This window comes from Oryzias latipes, chromosome 15 (genome assembly GCF_002234675.1).
Source record: "Oryzias latipes chromosome 15, ASM223467v1".
Lineage (NCBI taxonomy): Eukaryota > Metazoa > Chordata > Actinopteri > Beloniformes > Adrianichthyidae > Oryzias > Oryzias latipes.
Window position 1 is genome coordinate 4,027,270 of NC_019873.2, and position 16,809 is coordinate 4,044,078.

Below are 16,809 nucleotides of genomic sequence, written 5' to 3' on the forward strand. Positions count from 1 at the left end.
GCCGGCTTCAATAATAAAACCGAGAAAGGAAACGGTGGAGACATGAAATTCACACTTCTCGGCTTTAACAAAAAGTCGGTTCTCTAGGAGACGTTCGAGAACCTGGCGTACGTGGAAGGTGTGGAGTTCAGAATTAGGTGAATAAATGAGAATGTCGTCGAGATAGACAAAAACAAATCTATTAAGAAAGTCACGGAGGACGTCATTGACTAGGTGTTGGAAGACTGCTGGGGCGTTAGTGAGCCCAAAGGGCATCACCAAATACTCAAAATGCCCAAGCGGGGTGTTAAACGCAGTCTTCCATTCGTCCCCCTCCTTCATGCGAACCAGGTGATACGCGTTACGGAGATCCAATTTCGAAAACACACGCGCTTCCTGAACAGAGTCTAAGGCGGAGCTGATGAGTGGCAGGGAGTATTTGTTTTTAACAGTGATTTGGTTTAACTCACGGTAGTCGATGCAAGGGCGCAGGGTCTTGTCTTTCTTCTGGACGAAGAAAAACCCTGCGCCGACGGGAGAGGATGAGGGGCGAATATGACCTGAGGCGAGAGACTCGTGAATGTATTTCTCCATAGCGAGCTTTTCTGGACCGGACAGATTAAATAAATGGCCCTTGGGAAGGGTGGCGCCATTTAGTAGCTCGATGGAGCAGTCGTAAGGTCGGTGAGCGGGTAAGGCACCCACCTTACTTTTGCTAAAAACAGCCTTGAGGTCGTGATAACAAGGGGGTACCTTGGAGAGGTCGATTTCTTCTGGAGTGGAATAATGATCAGGGGGAACCGCGGGGATGGCGGAGCGGAGGCAGTTGGCGAGACAGTGAGTGCTCCAGTTGGTGATGTGATGGTTCACCCAGTCGAACTGAGGGTTGTGACGGCGTAGCCATGGAAATCCTAGAATGACAGGAGACTGAAGAGATTGCATAATATAGAATTGGGTGACTTCATGGTGATTGCCGGAGGTGATGAGATGTACCGGCTTGGTGCGGTGGGTGATGCGTGTGAGTAGCTGGCCACCCAGGCCTGCCGCTTTGACAGGGTGATCCAGCGGTTCAATGGGGAGACTGAGCTTGGACACCAGTAGACAGTCAATAAAACTCTGTTCAGCTCCAGAGTCGATGAGAGCTCGACATTCATGTGTGCGAGATTGATGAAGTAATTTGACAGGTACATAAAGGAAATTACTTTCCTGACTAGCAGTAGGTGAAGCCTCCCGCGGCCTGTCTTCTAACGGGGGGGCTCTTGAGTTTAACCGCAGCGTGCATTGTTGTACATGGTGACCAGATTGACCACAATAAAAACAGGTACCCTCCTCCTTGCGTCTGCGTCGCTCCTCAGGGGTGAGTTGGGAATGACCGATCTGCATCGGTTCCTCTAAAGAGCGGCTGATGTTTTCTCGTGGGTGGAAGGAAGATGGTTCTGACCTGGGAAGCTGAGGGGCAGAGTTAGTAGTGGTCTTCTTTTCAGAACGAGTACGTTCAACCTGTCGTTCCCGAAGCCGCACATCCGAACGTAGGGCCGCAGTGACCAGCTCCTCGAAGGTGCGAGCCTCGGGCTGTGAACATAGATGGTCTTTGATTTGGTCGTTCAACGACTGGTAAAAAATCCCTTTAAGGGCAATGTCCGGCCAACCAGCCTCTACCGCTAGGATACGAAAGTCAATGAGGTGATCACTTACAGATCGGCTGTATTGTTTTAACCCCAGAAGGCGGCGAGTAGCCTCCTCTGCTTTGCGGGGTTGGTCGAAGACCAGGCGAAACTCCCTGATGAAGCGTTCAAAAAGCATTTGGAAAATGGGGTTAGCTGATAAATAGGCTTGGGCCCATTGAAGGGCCTTACCTCGTAAGGAGTTAACTATCAGCGTTATTTTACAGTGGTCTGCGTGGTAGTACCGCGGGGCCTGCTGAAAAATTAACTGACACTGCAGCAAAAAGCCACCACAAGCGCTTACATCACCATGGAAGGGCTCTGGTTGCAGACGAAAGTTTTCCTGGGTCCATAACGTGGTGGCTTGGTGGGAGCTCCCGGCTGCGGAGGCTGAGGAAGTTGAGCTGGAGTTAGTTGACTGCTGGCTGGTTAGTTCAACCAGAGCTTGAGAGATGCTATCCAAGCGGTGAAACAGATCTTGCTGTGCAGATGCCATCTGGTGGAGAGTTTCAGCTTGACGGCTGAGGGCTGCGCCTTGATGCGTGACGGCGAGGCGGAGTCCCTCCGGGTCAGCTGGGTCTGGGCGTTGGCCAGTTTGTTCTGTCATGGCGTCGTGGACGTGGCAGACCCAGTTGCTGAAACCCGGAAGTAAACTCTCGACCAGAAATAGTTTGTAAAGAGTATTTAATTCTCCAGGGGCTTTACAGAGTCTCCAAGAGAGCGTAGCTTGAGAAATCTTTGGATGACGCTTTGACGTCCCAGGAGCGCGGCGGACCGTGGAACCTGAGGAGCGTAATGTGGGGGAGCCGAGGACGGCGGGACCAACTTGAGGTGGAGCAGGACGCCGAGGACGGCGGGATCGATGTGGAGCGAGGCGTGGGCGCCGAGGACGGCGGGACCAGCGTGGAACGTGGAGAGGAGCTCAACCGCGGGAACCAGCATGACCAGTGGGAGATGAACCTGAAGGTGAGTACAAGCGAGGTAAGTAACAACGTGACTTGACAAGGTTTAGAGAATACTAAAGGGCCAGACATAAGCACCGGAGTAAGTATAACAAACTGGCGCTGGATACTGGAGAAGACAACCCTTATGAAGGCAGGCAGGAGATGAGGAGATGCAGGACAGCTGGTTCCAATCAGCAGAGCAGGAGCAGGAGTGCTGGGAGGGGGAGGTGGCTGACACAGCCACCATGACACTTTTATTAATGCTACGGTTATTATGAGGCACCTGTTCGCTCATCATTTTAATTTTAATCTGTGTGGTCAGTGCTTTTTCTGCTGAAGAACAAGGCTGGAAGAAGCCAGGGCTAGAAAGGCTAACACGCGCTAACAACATTTAGCTTGATGAAGCTAAATGTTTGATGAACTTAAAATCCATGCGGGAAAAGCTGCAATCTGCATCCTGGCTGCACGTACATATGTGGGAATAACATCAGGCTTTATTTTGTCGGGACACGACTGGAAACACAAATCCAGGTGATTGTTTAAACGGTTTCTAAGGACTGAGCGACATTTCTGCTTTGAAAAGCTCACACACCGCCCCAAAGCCGCATTGTGAGCTGACGGCCTGAGCTCTGCCCGGAAACACACTTTTACCGGAAGAACCGGTTCTCCTGAGTTTGGTGGCTCGTTCACCTAGAGCTGCGGGACATATCACAGTCTGAAGTCTCCATATAACATAGCGCACACGTTACAAAGCATCCTCCCTTCCCCTCAAACACAAATCTGTAAGTCTGTCTGGTCTGCTCAGACTCAGAGACACGGTCGCTCGGTCCACCTGACTAGTTCAATGCAAGAGCAGACTACTTCTTTTCTATTTTGTTTATTTAGTTATTTTTGTTAAAGTCACTTCCCTCAGTTTATACTGGATCATCGCGGATGAGTCATTAGTTGGGAAATAAAGAAAATGAAGTAATAAAGTAAAATGACGAATAATAATTATATCAAAACGACGATATCCCCCCCCCCCCGACGATATCCCGATGGTTTACAGCAAACATTGTCAACTGCCAATTTAAGGGACATCGCCCAACCCTAATTATAAGGTTAAAATATTTCAGGATTATGAGATTATAAAGTTATAAAATTACAAGAATTTAAAACAAGATTTTAAAATTAAAAGGTCGTAGTTGCTAGCAGAAAGACAACATATAATGTTTTAAGTTGTGTGAGTGTGGTTGATAGAGATAGACACAATGAGTTGACATTAGCTTATATTCAGATGCTTTGTAATGTCTTTGTCTTTATTTAGGGTGACAATTGCTATAAAACTTTCCTAAAACATGATTTCTTTTTAGGATTTTGCAAAAAGAGAGAGGATCATTTTCCAGTGGCCCTCCATTCTGTCTCTCATCTTCCTGCTGGGACAATATCTTCACCTGCTTCTCATAGACATCCGGATTCGATTAAACCTGGCAGAAAAGGTCAGTTTAACTAAAACTACTTGGTTTCTTAGCTTTCAATCAGTCTCAGTTTCTCACTGGCATGTTCACTCTGACACACTGACCATCACTTTCACATATATGTAAAGATTGCAGACAAAGTAAACAGATTTATATTTAGTGGAAGACTTCTTTTTTGTTAGAATGGTTTCTAGCAATGGACGGTTAAAAACTGGATAACCTGTTTACATTTGTTTTAAATGAATCCACATTTGTTACAAGCATGCATTGGTGGGATGAACAGTTGAGATTCTGGTTTTTGCTCCTGCAAACTTTGCCAAAACCTCTCTGCCCCACACATCACAGGAAAAGGTTACTCTATTAGTGCAACAGTCAGGAAACAGTTTAAGATGAACTGCTTTGGATAATTGCTCCTACAAAGAAGTAGCATGCCAAAGACAAGTGTCTTTAAAGCACTGATCCATGTTTGTCAAATGTTTTGGCAGGAATCAGACACCCTGGTTGTCACACACCAAGTGCAGCATGTTAAGAGGTTGCTTGGCAGAGGAAGCGAGCAAAGGTAAGGCAAAACGACGTAGTGTTTACATCAACTGCACACTTTAAGGGTTGATTAGCATCTTTATAACTCTAAAATCTAGGTCACATATACCAAAATGCCACCACGCAGCAACCTAAGCATTGCATATGCATTTTTCTGTTTTGTGAAGCACCTTGAATTACTTTGTGTACGAATTGTGCTATACAAATAAACTTGCCTTGCCTAAATGCAAGTTTTTCAGCAAATTCGGCAGGTGGACGCGTGGCAGCATCTGTAATTGGAGGCGGCAGTCACATTTTGGCTCACCTCGTGGTGACTGCAGGGGTTTTAGCAAAAAACTTAAGATCAAACGGCGACTGGATGATTCTTTGACAACGGTCAGTGGCTGCCCAGGCACATTGGAGGTCGCATGGTGGCAGCTCAGTGATAGGTGTGGCAGGAAGGCAGCAGCGATAATTGGCTGATAGGATGGTGTTTAGCCTGTTCGCTACATGGAGCTGTGTCTGTCTGTGTATATCTAATTTACAATGCATGGACGACACAGAAGATATTTAGAGATCAGGTTTATTTATTTAATGAAGTTCCGCCAAATAATCTGTAATCACGTCCCCATATCTGGCTTCATGCGATCATTCAGCGTCTCTCCCGGTGCTGAGAGCTGCACTCCTGCTGTGGCCGCTGATCTGAATCACAGCTGACTTCTGCTGTGTTTCTGTGCCTCTGTGCCCCCATATGTGTGCAGCTTTTTATATACCCCCAGGCTACAGGGCGGCTGGTGGCCGGTGGAACTTGATTAATGGTAAATGGTAAATGGTGTATACTTATACAGCGCTTTTCTGCCTACAAGGCCCAAAGCGCTTTACAGTCACAGACTGTAGACCGCCGGTCGCCTACCACCAGAGGCAAGGTGGGGTTCAGTGTCTTGCCCAAGGACACTTCGACTCATGGGCGTGCAAGGCGGGAATTGAATCTGCAATCTTACGATCATGGGTCGACCAGCCTGTACTGTACCAAGGTACAGGGTATGATATGGACAATCGCCTTCTGGAGACGTTTACGCATTGTGTAATCAGACCTGCTGGCGGTTGCTGATCCGGCTGCCCCTGCCCTGTGGCCGCCTGATTTTGTAACGAAATCATCCCCACCTGACTACCGGCCACCTGACTGCTGCTGTCTACATTGATGACCACACCAACCATTTTTCAAAGAATCGGGTTGTGGCAGCTAATCTTGAAGGTTCTGTTGCTGCCCTCCCATCACGCTGTGGCAGTTGTATATGTGACCGTAGCATAACAGATCATGCAGCAGATATGTTTTTGTTAACCTACTAAGTCTTTGTTTTTCCTGAATTTACTCTAGAATCAACCTCTGTAAAGCATTTTCTTTATTCTAACCTTTTATTTAACCTTTGTTGAACAATGCAGGGTTGGTTTTTGTGTTGCAGTAAACCATTCAGCTGGTTCCAGAGATGGGTGTATGAGTGGGACCCCTTCTTCAAGTTCCCAACTCGGATCATTGGCACGGTCATCATATCCGTCATAGGCCTGTACAGGGTAACTTTTCATTCTTTATTCTAAGCTATGCATTCTCTGAAGTTATGACTTTGTTGCTAGTTTTAGAAAAACATAATAACATCTGTGATCTTTCTGCTGTAGCTGACTTCTGAAGACCTCTTTTGGAGTTATACTATCTTCGATTTTCTTTCAAATCTCTATGACGAAGCATGGTATGTGGAGTTCATGGAAGTTGTGAAAGGTGAGTTGTTACGTCTAACCTTTTAGGGGGTGGATGGTGATTGGGGGCATTGATCTGTTTGTTTAAATGCAGTTAGCAGAGCCAGTCTGTCGTAGGTCCCGCGCTTTGGTCAAAAGTTTGGCTCTTCACAAAACTTTTTCATCTCCTAAGAATGTCTTATGACACACTGAGTGTAAAGAAACCAACCATAATACTTGTTGTGGCAAAACCCACAACTGTTATTATAGTAACCTTTGTTGCTGTTGTTCCTGCTCTCTTCAGGTCATGGGCCAGTTCCCCCATGTAGTTTTAGACTTTTGCCTCGTTGTTCCACCAGGGGAGATCTTTCATGGATCTTGGGGTGAAGGGAGATTGTACATGATCTAACAATTGGTTCACCAGCTGATCTCTTCTTTCTAGGCTGCTTGAATGTTGGTTTATCCCATTCTTGGCTGCTCTTTGGTCTTGGTCATGGTGGAAAGGTTGCAGTCTGACTTTTACAGGGTGTGGACTAGTGTTTGTGACATAAATAACTTGTTTTAACAGGTGACATTAATATAGGTAATCAGTGGAGGATAAAAGAACAAGTGACTTGCTAAATTTCTCTTTTTGTCTTTTCGGCCCTTCTGTTCAGGGGTTGCCAGTCGCCACAAGGAATCATCTTCCTCCTCCTAACCCTGCCTTCTGCATGGTCTCCTCTAACACCAGCTACCTTCATGTCTTCCTTCACTGCATCTATAAACCTTCTCTTTGGGTTTCCTTTAGACTTTTTGCCTGGCAGCTCTAGACTTAGCATCCTTCTACCAATTTAATATACCTGTCCATCACCATTGCAAACAGTAAGGGGCTCAAAGCTGATCCCCGATGTATCCCACCTCCACCCTGAACTCTTGTGTCACCCCTACAGCACCTCACCACTGTCTTACAGCCCTCATACATGTCCTGCACTGTTCTAACATACTTCTCTGTCACTCAAGACTTCCTTATACCAGTTCCTCTCTGGACACCCTGTCATAAGCTTTCTCCAGATTTGCAAAGACACAGTGTTGCACCTCCTCATTCCACCACCAAGTCTCCATATCAACTTTCTTTCCTCGTGACACACCAAGTACACGCCTACCTGTGTCCCTAAAAACATTAGATGTAGTTATCCAGTCATCTGGGAGGACCTCCTAACTACCCAGAGCCTGTTTCTGTTCTTTTTTCAGCTTCCACCGGTTTGTCTTCTTCTCTGCCTTTGCCGTTTCTTTCTTCATCTTCTTCATCACCTGAGTCATCCTACACACCACCGTCCTATGCTGTCTGGAAACACTCACCTACAACTGCTTTGCAGTCACTGATCTACAGATTACACCGTCTGCACAAGATGTACTCAATGTGAGTTTCTGCCTCCAATCTTATAGGTCACCTTATGTTCCTTTCTCTTCTCAAAGAAGATATGCACTAGAGCCATTTCCATCTTCTTTTCCCACCTGTCCTATGTATCTCTCCTTGATACCAAACCTGCCCATCACCTCCTCATCATCTCTGTTTCCTGCACCAGCATGTTCATTGAAATCTGCACCAATGACAACTCTAGAGGGATGCTTATTATCACTTCATTAAGGTCCAACCAGATTTTCTCCTTCTCCTCCAGCTCACATCCTACCTTTGGGGCACACCCCTCCAAAAAAATGACCCATCACACCTTCCATTTCTATCTTTAGACTTATCACTATCTGACACTCTTTTACTTTCACAACACTCCTAACAAACTACTCCTTTAAGATAACTCCTGATCTATTTCTCTTTCTATCTCCATATTGATAGAACACTCTCATATCTTTAAGTGGGATAGTGACTAGAACCAAATAATTTTTGCCTCATTGCATGTACCTGGTTCCTGGGCCCAGTCATACAAAAGACCTTTTTATTTAGAACGTTTGAGAAATATTTCCTCTCTTTTAGTCAGAAAAAATGACATTGTTAATAATCACTGAAATTTTGCCACATTAGGATCAAAAGGTTTTTTAAATAATATCAACACCCTAATGTGTTTCTTCACTTTTTTAACCCAAAGTTTCACAAAGGTGAAGTAAACCTGGTCGATCTAATAAAAACCGTTTACAAAAAACATAATATTCAGTAAAAGTTTAGATTTGGGAATTGAATTACAGAAATGAATACCCTTCCATAAATATAATGTGAATAGTTTACTATCCCAGAGTAAAAATCACATTCATAAAGCACAGACCGAGTGTAATCATTTTTCAACCTTTTTTTTAAGTTTCATGGTTTGCCGCCACCATCTTGACTTGTCTCACTTCATGCGGCTACATTCTCCACATCTTGGCGTGTTACAGGTAAAAAAAAGAAAAACGACCACATTTCTAATTAAATTGCATTTCCCTTTAACCTCATAAAAGCATTGTTGTCATAGGAAGCATCTGAGGAGATTTAGGACTGGACAGAAGAGCTTTCTTCCATTGAAGCTTCAAAATCCCAAGGCTGCTTTCTGTTTAGTAAGTAAAAACACACAGAAGATAAGTTGGACCAAATTTCAACAGCATGTTGGGTGTCCATCATGGCGCAGAGGAAGAGCGGTTGACCACCTACCGATGGGTCCTTGGGGGACGCTGAACCCTACATTGGCCCCAGTGGCCTGGTTTGTGCCCCACATCTCACTTTGTCCCCTTCAGTGTGTGAAGATGAATGGATGTGTGGCTTATACCTAGAGGAATGAATGGTGGGAAAGTGCTGTGATTGAGACTGAGACAAAATACTGAGTCTAAAAAGCAAGTCTTCGTTCTGTTCTTCTGTTCACCTCTGCTGCATTACTGAAACCATTATTTTAAAGAAAGCCTGTTTGTTGTCCCTCACACAAAGGCAGCTGGTTCTGATTGGAGTGTGGAAGAAGGACCACATTAGGCCGATTTGGGCTTCTCTTCCTTCGTTCATTTATTGGGATTTTTCATTTATGTTGACTCTGATGACCCTGCTCTGCTGCACTTCCTTCTTCCCTTCCTTCAGTCTGCTGTCTCAGGTCAAGTCTGTTAGAGATACCCAAATACTGTTGAATGAGCTTTTTGGATTTGTGCATTGCAGCTGTGGGACACTTCACCACTGAACGTTTGACTGTTGCTTTTAAAACAAGTCTTAATATCCATTTTTAAAGCTGACAAAAACGTTTCGTTTTTTAAAACTTGTTTATTGATGTTTTTATCTACACTGAGTGAAAACTATTTGTCAGTGAAAGATTCTGCAAGTTGAGAAGATAACAGAGAACTGTAATGATCTTCTCTTCCTAAAGAGGAAACGTTCCTGCTTGTTTTTAGGAGCTAAATACTTATGTTCTGCATATTTTACAAATGCATTCTTTAAAAATCCTTCAAAGTTCCAGATTCACCTATTTTCACATTCTGCCTCTCACTATAATGAACATTACACACCAAATTCCTATTTTAAAGGGGAAACATTTACAGAATCAGTGACAGAGAAATCTCCCTGTTCCCCCAAACCATTTGTTTTTCCTTTCTGCGTCGCCTTTTGTTTTAATTTTTAATGTACAGCACCTTACTTGACTATGCTTGTTTTATCCGGCCATATAACTAAAATAAATTCAAACTGGCCTTACTGCTGTTTTACAGCCAGACACAGCATCTCTTAGTATTGTTTTTTTTTTTCTTTTTTTCACAGGCTTCCATTGCTCAGTATTCTGGATGCCAGATAGCATTTACTTTGTGGGGTAAGATTTATTTTTTAGGAAAACTATGTTAACAATTGATTTTCTTCTTTAGAGATTCTAAAAAGCATATTTTTGTTTGTTTTCAGGCTACGTTATTGTCCATGTTGTCCTTTTCTTGTTTGCTGTGACTTTTGCATATGCATTGGTTATTCCCATCAAGAATGGCATGGGGCTGTCCCTGCTCCAGACCTGGGGCACCGGAATGTAAGGATCCTTCTGTTACTGAGGTTTTAATTGGATAGAAAACCTTGTGTGAATTCTGTTGTGCATTTCAGACTGAATATCGGGCTGATCGTGGCTTTAAAAGCTGCTCAGGTAGTTTTCGTTCAGATCTTCTTCCTCCAGGACAAAATCTCTCCCACAGACAAACAGAAGCCTCTGTCTCTGAACAACAGGTAGGTCAAAACTTTCTGATTTTTTAAACTCATAGAAAAGTGAATTACCGTAGCTGATCATGATAGGAAAATTATGTTTACTAAAGCTGAGGAACAGAATTCCTCACTCATTAAGTCAACCAGCTTTTCTAGGTTTAGACACAGAATAAATATTGTGATATAAATACAAGTTTTTCTAGTTTATCTCCAGGTTGGTCTACATTATGTTTTATTCCAGTTCATTCCAACTTTGTTTTATTGAATTTCTTTATACACATTTGAGAATATACACTGTTTGTTAGAGTTAAGAGTTTTGCAACATTAATACAGCTCTGTGTTTCCCACATCCCTCCCAACCCCAAACATATCCACATCCAGGTCATGCGTATACATACTTTCTCCCACACTCACACACACGCACGCACCACACACACACACACACAACGCCCTGCCTGATAAATAAATGTGCAAATCAATGACAAATGAAACTAAATTAAACTTGCAAACATTTGTGATTGTTACAAGAATTTGGAGTTAACTTCCCTTTTTCTCCTGAAACTTCCACTAGCCATCAATATCCGCACATTTACTGTCATTCACGTGTGCAAAACACAATGAAATTCTAAGAATCTTTTCCTGGGTGGCTGCCTGAATTTTGTGGCAAAACCTGCCTTCTTCCTGATTTTGATGGGGCGCCATCAGTGACCAAACTGGTATCATGTGACCAATTCATTCCAACATCGTCCAGCGTAGTAACTGGAGTGCTGACTATGTCATCAACTGTTGTTGTGTCCATCAACTCCAGAAACTCCGCTGTAATGGTCTCTTCAACAATTCTAAATAATATTTACAGTTGTATTTATCAGTGATGTCGGTGCTTTCATCAATAGTGACTGGAAATACAATAAATGACTGGATTCCTTCATTTGGCGCCCTCAGAGATGTTGTATCTATAATCATAATCCTTGACAGACTCATGTTGGCATAGGTCAGCTGCTTTTTGGGCACAAGCCTTCAGCATTTTTCCACTATTTCAGCATCTGAAAATGGTTTGGATGTTTGCACCAACTTGTCTGCAATACAGTAGCTGTCACTCCTCCATCACTGACGTCACTGACAGCTGCAGTAAAAGCAGACAGTTGTTTTTTGCAATTCTAAAGGAGAAGAAACACATAACCACAATGCAAGAAAAAAAAATTCTGTACTTTGAAAAAACTAACTGCTCATGTGAGATTTCTGCTCTTTCGTCAACCTTTGTGGTTTGGGGCACGCTTCCTGTTTTTCAACAACAGCTCCCCTTCATTGGGTGCACAGCCTCTGCAATAGGGTATCTTAAAACGTTTTTGGGGTTAGGTAAGAGTTAGGGTCGTTTCTTCACAAAATCTCCAATGTTTAGAAGGATGAGGTTGTGGACCGAGTACCAGCTCAAATAGAACTGGTGCATGATCCGATATGGCTATTGTGTTGTAATTTAAAGTTTTAATTCCAGAAACCAGTCTAAGATCAATGAGAACACAATCTATGCATGTGTAAGCTTGGTGGATATGGGAGAGGATGGAGAATGTTGTCGTAGTGGGATTTTTGTATCTCCACGGGTCTATCAGCCCTAGTTCTGTTTTAAAGAAATCAAGAACACAAAATGACCTGGTTGGTGGAGCAGTCTTAGTGGAACATTTATCCAGTATAACATCTTGTACTAGATTAAAATCTCCCCCAATAACAAGGTGGTAATTTTCATATCCTGAAATTATGGAAATGAATTTCCGTATGGAAGCGTCATCATCAAAGTTTGGCCCATAGAAACTTGCCAGCACCACCAAAAATCACTGTTTATTCCCTGATACAATAACAAAGCGGCCGTCTGTATATACTATGATTTTGTGTTGCTCAATTAAAACGTAATAAGAATAAGTATAGCAGATCCTCTGCCTTGGCATTGAATTTTGAATGGTATATTTGAGCAATCCAGTTTCTTTTTACACACATTACTTCTTTTATACGCAGGTGGGAAAAATAATGTCACCTTTAGCTGTTGCAAGTGAGTAAAGACCTAACTGGCTTTAATTGAAGTTCCAAACCCCCCACATTACAAGATATAAATCCAAGAGTGTTAGCTAAACCTTATGATGTGTTGAAGTGTTTGTAAGCAAGTTCTGTGGTAGGCCGGCACTGGAAGATGGAATATCTGATTTTATGGAACGAGGCAGGGGGAGAAGAAAAAAAGAAAGGAAAAAACAAACAAACCCACACAGTAACACACAAATGCTGACAATGACACTGGACCTGGATCCCCAGGAAACAAAATAACATCTTGAGTGTCCATTGCACTGCAGGCGTGGCCTTCACCCAACACTATAAACATAGAAAAATAGTAAAAGAGAAAGAAGTAAAAAAGGGCTTCCTGTCAATAAAGACTCACAAAAGTGATACAAGAAATATTACTGTATGCAAATGCAATCCAACAAAGAGAGAAGCAAAACAATCCGAGAATTACCTGAAAAGACAGTTGAAGCTTCTTCCATCTATCTCCATCCATCTTCCTCCACTTATCCGGGACCGGGTCACGGCTTCAAAATAAACTTTAATAATTATAATAATAAACTTTAATTGTATAGCACCTAACAAGATAAAAAAATCACAAAGTGCTTCACAGGCCTTTTATGTAGAACGGTGCTTGGCTCTTAAGAGCTGTGTGTGTTAAAACCAGGATTTTAAAATGCACTCTGTAGCTGATGGGGGGCCAGTGCAGCTGGATTAACAACGGGGTGACGTGTGAAAACTTAGATGATTTAGTTAAAAGCCTTGCAGCAGTGTTTTAGACAACCTGGAGCCGTTTAGAGATTTTTTGCTTAAATATGTGGAGATGGAGTTGCAGTAATCAAGACAAGATGATATAAATGCGTTGATTAGCATCTCCATCTCAGAACGTGACACAATTGGACTCAGTTTTGCAATATTTTTAAGATGCTAAAAACGAGCGAACTAGTGACCCGACGTGAGAATCAAGGGATAAAATCGGGTCTCAATTTACCCCGAGGTTCCTGACAGAGGGCTTCATACAGGAAGAAAGTGGACCGAGCCCCTGGACGATCTGGGGGAGGCAACTATCAGGAGCAGAGACCAGGGGCCTCATTTATAAACGTTACGTACGCACAAAAGAAGGCGTACGCCACTCTCTACGCAATAGTTGATATTTATAAAAAGCAAACTTGACGGGAAAATGTGCGGTCCTTCACGCAAGCTCTGATCCAGGCGTACGCACAAAAACGGATGAAATGAGAAACGGCGACGCCGTCGGCAGATGGAAGAAACACGTGAAAGTCAAAATGACAATACTGCCTCTCAGAAATAACATGAAGACTTCACAAAGCAAGTCTTACAATTAACAGCCTACATGAACACCCGTTTGATCGATCAGCAGTGAAACAAACAAAAAAAATCAAACGAAAATTACAACAGAAATTCAAATGAACACTTATTTGCAGAAAGAAAAGTGAAATTGTCATGGCTACAGAACACTTTTCGAACCCAGATGCTGGAACCCAGAAGAAACACAGCGGGAGGCGAGCGTTGGCGGGTAAGAGTTTTAATACGAGGAGCAGAGAGCAGAACGTGAGCAGGTCCAGATGTCGGTTCCGAACTGGAAGACAGAAGTTAGCGGCGTCACTGGTGGATTTCTCCGTAGGCCGATGTTGACGAAGGTGGAGACACTTGATGAGGCAGAGGCTCGTGGTGGGACCGCAGGAGAGGACAGACTGATGAGAACGGCTGGGAACTGATTCGAGCGACCACTCGTGGTACTGGATTCCTGAGGGTGAGTAGAGAGAGAGAGACAGGTTTAGTCACAGGCTTGACGTAGCGAAAACGAACAATAGCTTGACTTGACGACCAACTATGCACCATCAGGGGCAACGGACTGGCGAAGACTGATGATCCTGTGGCTCCTTATGAAGGCGGATGAGGTGATGAGGTAAGTGGTCGCAGGTGTTGAGAATCAGCAGCCAAGCGGAGAGGAGAGGGGGAGGAGGCCGACAGAGGCACCATGTCAGTACCCCCCCCTCAACGACCGCCTCCAGGCGGTCAAGGGCGGCGATCAGGGTGGGCACGGTAGAAATCCTCAATGAGAGAGGGGTCCAAAATAAACGAGCGGGGAATCCATGAGCGCTCCTCCGGACCGTAGCCCACCCAGTCGACCAGGAACTGGAATCCACGACCCCTCCGACGGACGTCCAAAATCCGGCTGACGTCATAGGCCGGAGCGCCGTCGATGACCCGGGCGGGCGGTGGGGAAGTGGACGGCGGGCACAGAGGACTGTCCTGGACTGGCTTGATCTGGGAGATGTGAAACGACGGGTGGACCTTCAGGGCTTTGGGCAAACGAAGACGGACACAGGTAGGGTTGATGAGTTTGTCTATGACGTAAGGACCGATGAATCGGGGAGCCAGTTTCTTGGAAGATGCCTGAATGGGGATATTGCGAGTAGAGAGCCAAACCCTCTGACCTGGTTGATAGTCGGGTCCCACCACCCTGCGACGGTTGGCGATCCGGCAGTTGCTCTCCTTGGTGCGGAGGAGAGCGGCCTTCGTCTGAGTCCAGACGCGTTGACAACGCTGGAGGTGATGTTGGACGGAAGGCACTGCCAGATCCAACTCCTGGGATGGAAACAGAGGTGGTGAGTACCCTAGGGCGGCCTCAAAAGGAGAGATCCCGGTGGCAGATGAAGGATGAGTGTTATGGGCGTACTCTATCCATACCAGGAAGGTGGACCAGTCCTTTTCATTCTGTGCCGCCAGACAGCGAAGAGCTGCCTCCAGCTCCTGGTTCGCTCTCTCCGCTTGACCGTTCGACTGGGGATGATAGCCTGACGAGAGACTGACCGTGGCCCCCAAGGCCGAGCAGAAGGCCTTCCACACTTGTGACGTGAATTGGGGGCCGCGGTCGGAGACAATGTCCATAGGGATGCCATGGTGGCGAAAAACATGGTTGACCATCAGGTCAGCAGTCACAGTGGCCGTGGGGAGTTGAGGAAGGGGAATGAAGTGAGCCATTTTCGAAAAACGATCAATAACAGTGAGGACGGTAGTGTTACCGTGTGACGGGGGAAGACCTGTGACGAAATCCATGGCCAGATGGGACCAGGGTCGATCGGGAGTGGAGAGTGGATGAAGCAGACCTGCCGGAGCTGAGGATGAAGATTTCGATCGGGCGCACGTGGAGCAGGCTGCGACATAATCTCGCACGTCCTTTTCCATGGCAGGCCAATGGAACCTTTTGCGGATGAGGTTAAGAGTCCGGTGAACCCCCCCATGGCAAGCCAAGCGGGATGCATGCCCCCAGGTGATGACCTCGGACCGGAGATTAGCTGGGACGAACAAGGTACCCCTGGGGACAGGAGGGTGGTCATCATTGTCTCTCAGGGCTTGGAGTACCTTGTTCTCGATGTCCCACGTGAGGGCTCCGATGACGCAGGTGGAAGGAAGGATGGTGGCCGGGGCGCGTTCTGATGGACTGTACTTTCGGGACAGGGCGTCAGGCTTGATATTTCGGGATCCGGGTCTGTAGGTGATTACAAAATTGAAGCGGTCAAAAAAAAGACACCAACGAGCTTGCCTGGAGTTGAGTCGTTTGGCTGAGCGGAGATAGGCCAGGTTCTTGTGGTCTGTCCACACGATGAACGGCTGTTCTGCTCCCTCCAACCAGTGACGCCATTCCTCCAATGCCAGCTTGATGGCAAGTAGTTCCCGGTTGCCGACATCATAGTTTCTTTCTGCTGGTGATAGTTTTCGTGAAAAATAAGCACAAGGTTTTAATTTGTCAGTTGAGGCCTCTTTTTGGGAGAGGACGGCACCCACACCGGTATCAGAAGCGTCCACCTCGACAATGAATTGACGAGATGGGTCAGGTTGGATGAGGATGGGTGCGGATACGAAAAGGTCCTTCAGTTTGTCGAAGGCTTGTTGGGCTTCAGTAGACAAGGCAAAGGGATGAGTAGTGGAAGTAAGGCGTGTGAGAGGAGAAGCGATGCTGCTGTAATTCCTGATAAATCGCCTATAAAAGTTGGCGAAGCCTAAGAACTGCTGAAGTTTTTTCCGTGTGTCTGGAGGTGCCCAGTTGGCGACGGCCTCTATCTTAGAGGGGTCAGGTCGGATGCGACCTGCCTCGATGACGTAGCCGAGAAACTGAACGGTTGGAACATGAAATTCGCATTTCTCGAATTTTACATAGAGTTGGTTTTCCAGAAGTCTCTCAAGCACGAGACGTACGTGATGTTCATGCTGGGCCTGATCATGGGAATAGATGAGAATGTCATCAAGGTAGACGAAGATGAAGCGATTAAGGAAGTCACGGAGAATGTCATTGACCAACCGCTGGAAGACTGCAGGGGCGTTGGTGA

General features: G+C 45.3%; 1 protein-coding gene and 1 long non-coding RNA gene across 5 annotated transcripts in view; one reads left to right on the top strand and one right to left on the bottom strand.

Annotated features, from left to right (window-relative positions):
• Nucleotides 1–16,809, top strand: part of LOC101165497 (stimulated by retinoic acid gene 6 protein-like) — an 86,999-nt gene that overhangs the window by 44,877 nt on the left and 25,313 nt on the right. For all 4 annotated transcript variants that reach the window (XM_020709277.2, XM_023963039.1, XM_011484056.3 and 1 more), the window contains exons 7-15: nt 3,940–4,065; nt 4,530–4,603; nt 6,027–6,135; nt 6,238–6,337; nt 8,583–8,658; nt 8,736–8,817; nt 9,992–10,040; nt 10,127–10,244; nt 10,316–10,435. In XM_020709277.2, coding sequence (XP_020564936.1) covers nt 3,940–4,065; nt 4,530–4,603; nt 6,027–6,135; nt 6,238–6,337; nt 8,583–8,658; nt 8,736–8,817; nt 9,992–10,040; nt 10,127–10,244; nt 10,316–10,435 — 854 coding nt within the window. The remainder of the gene's footprint in view (nt 1–3,939; nt 4,066–4,529; nt 4,604–6,026; nt 6,136–6,237; nt 6,338–8,582; nt 8,659–8,735; nt 8,818–9,991; nt 10,041–10,126; nt 10,245–10,315; nt 10,436–16,809) is intronic.
• Nucleotides 13,985–14,369, bottom strand: LOC111948732. Its single transcript, XR_002874686.1, has 2 exons — nt 14,315–14,369; nt 13,985–14,222 (listed from the first exon to the last, which is right to left on the bottom strand). It is a non-coding gene; the product is annotated as an uncharacterized LOC111948732 (long non-coding RNA).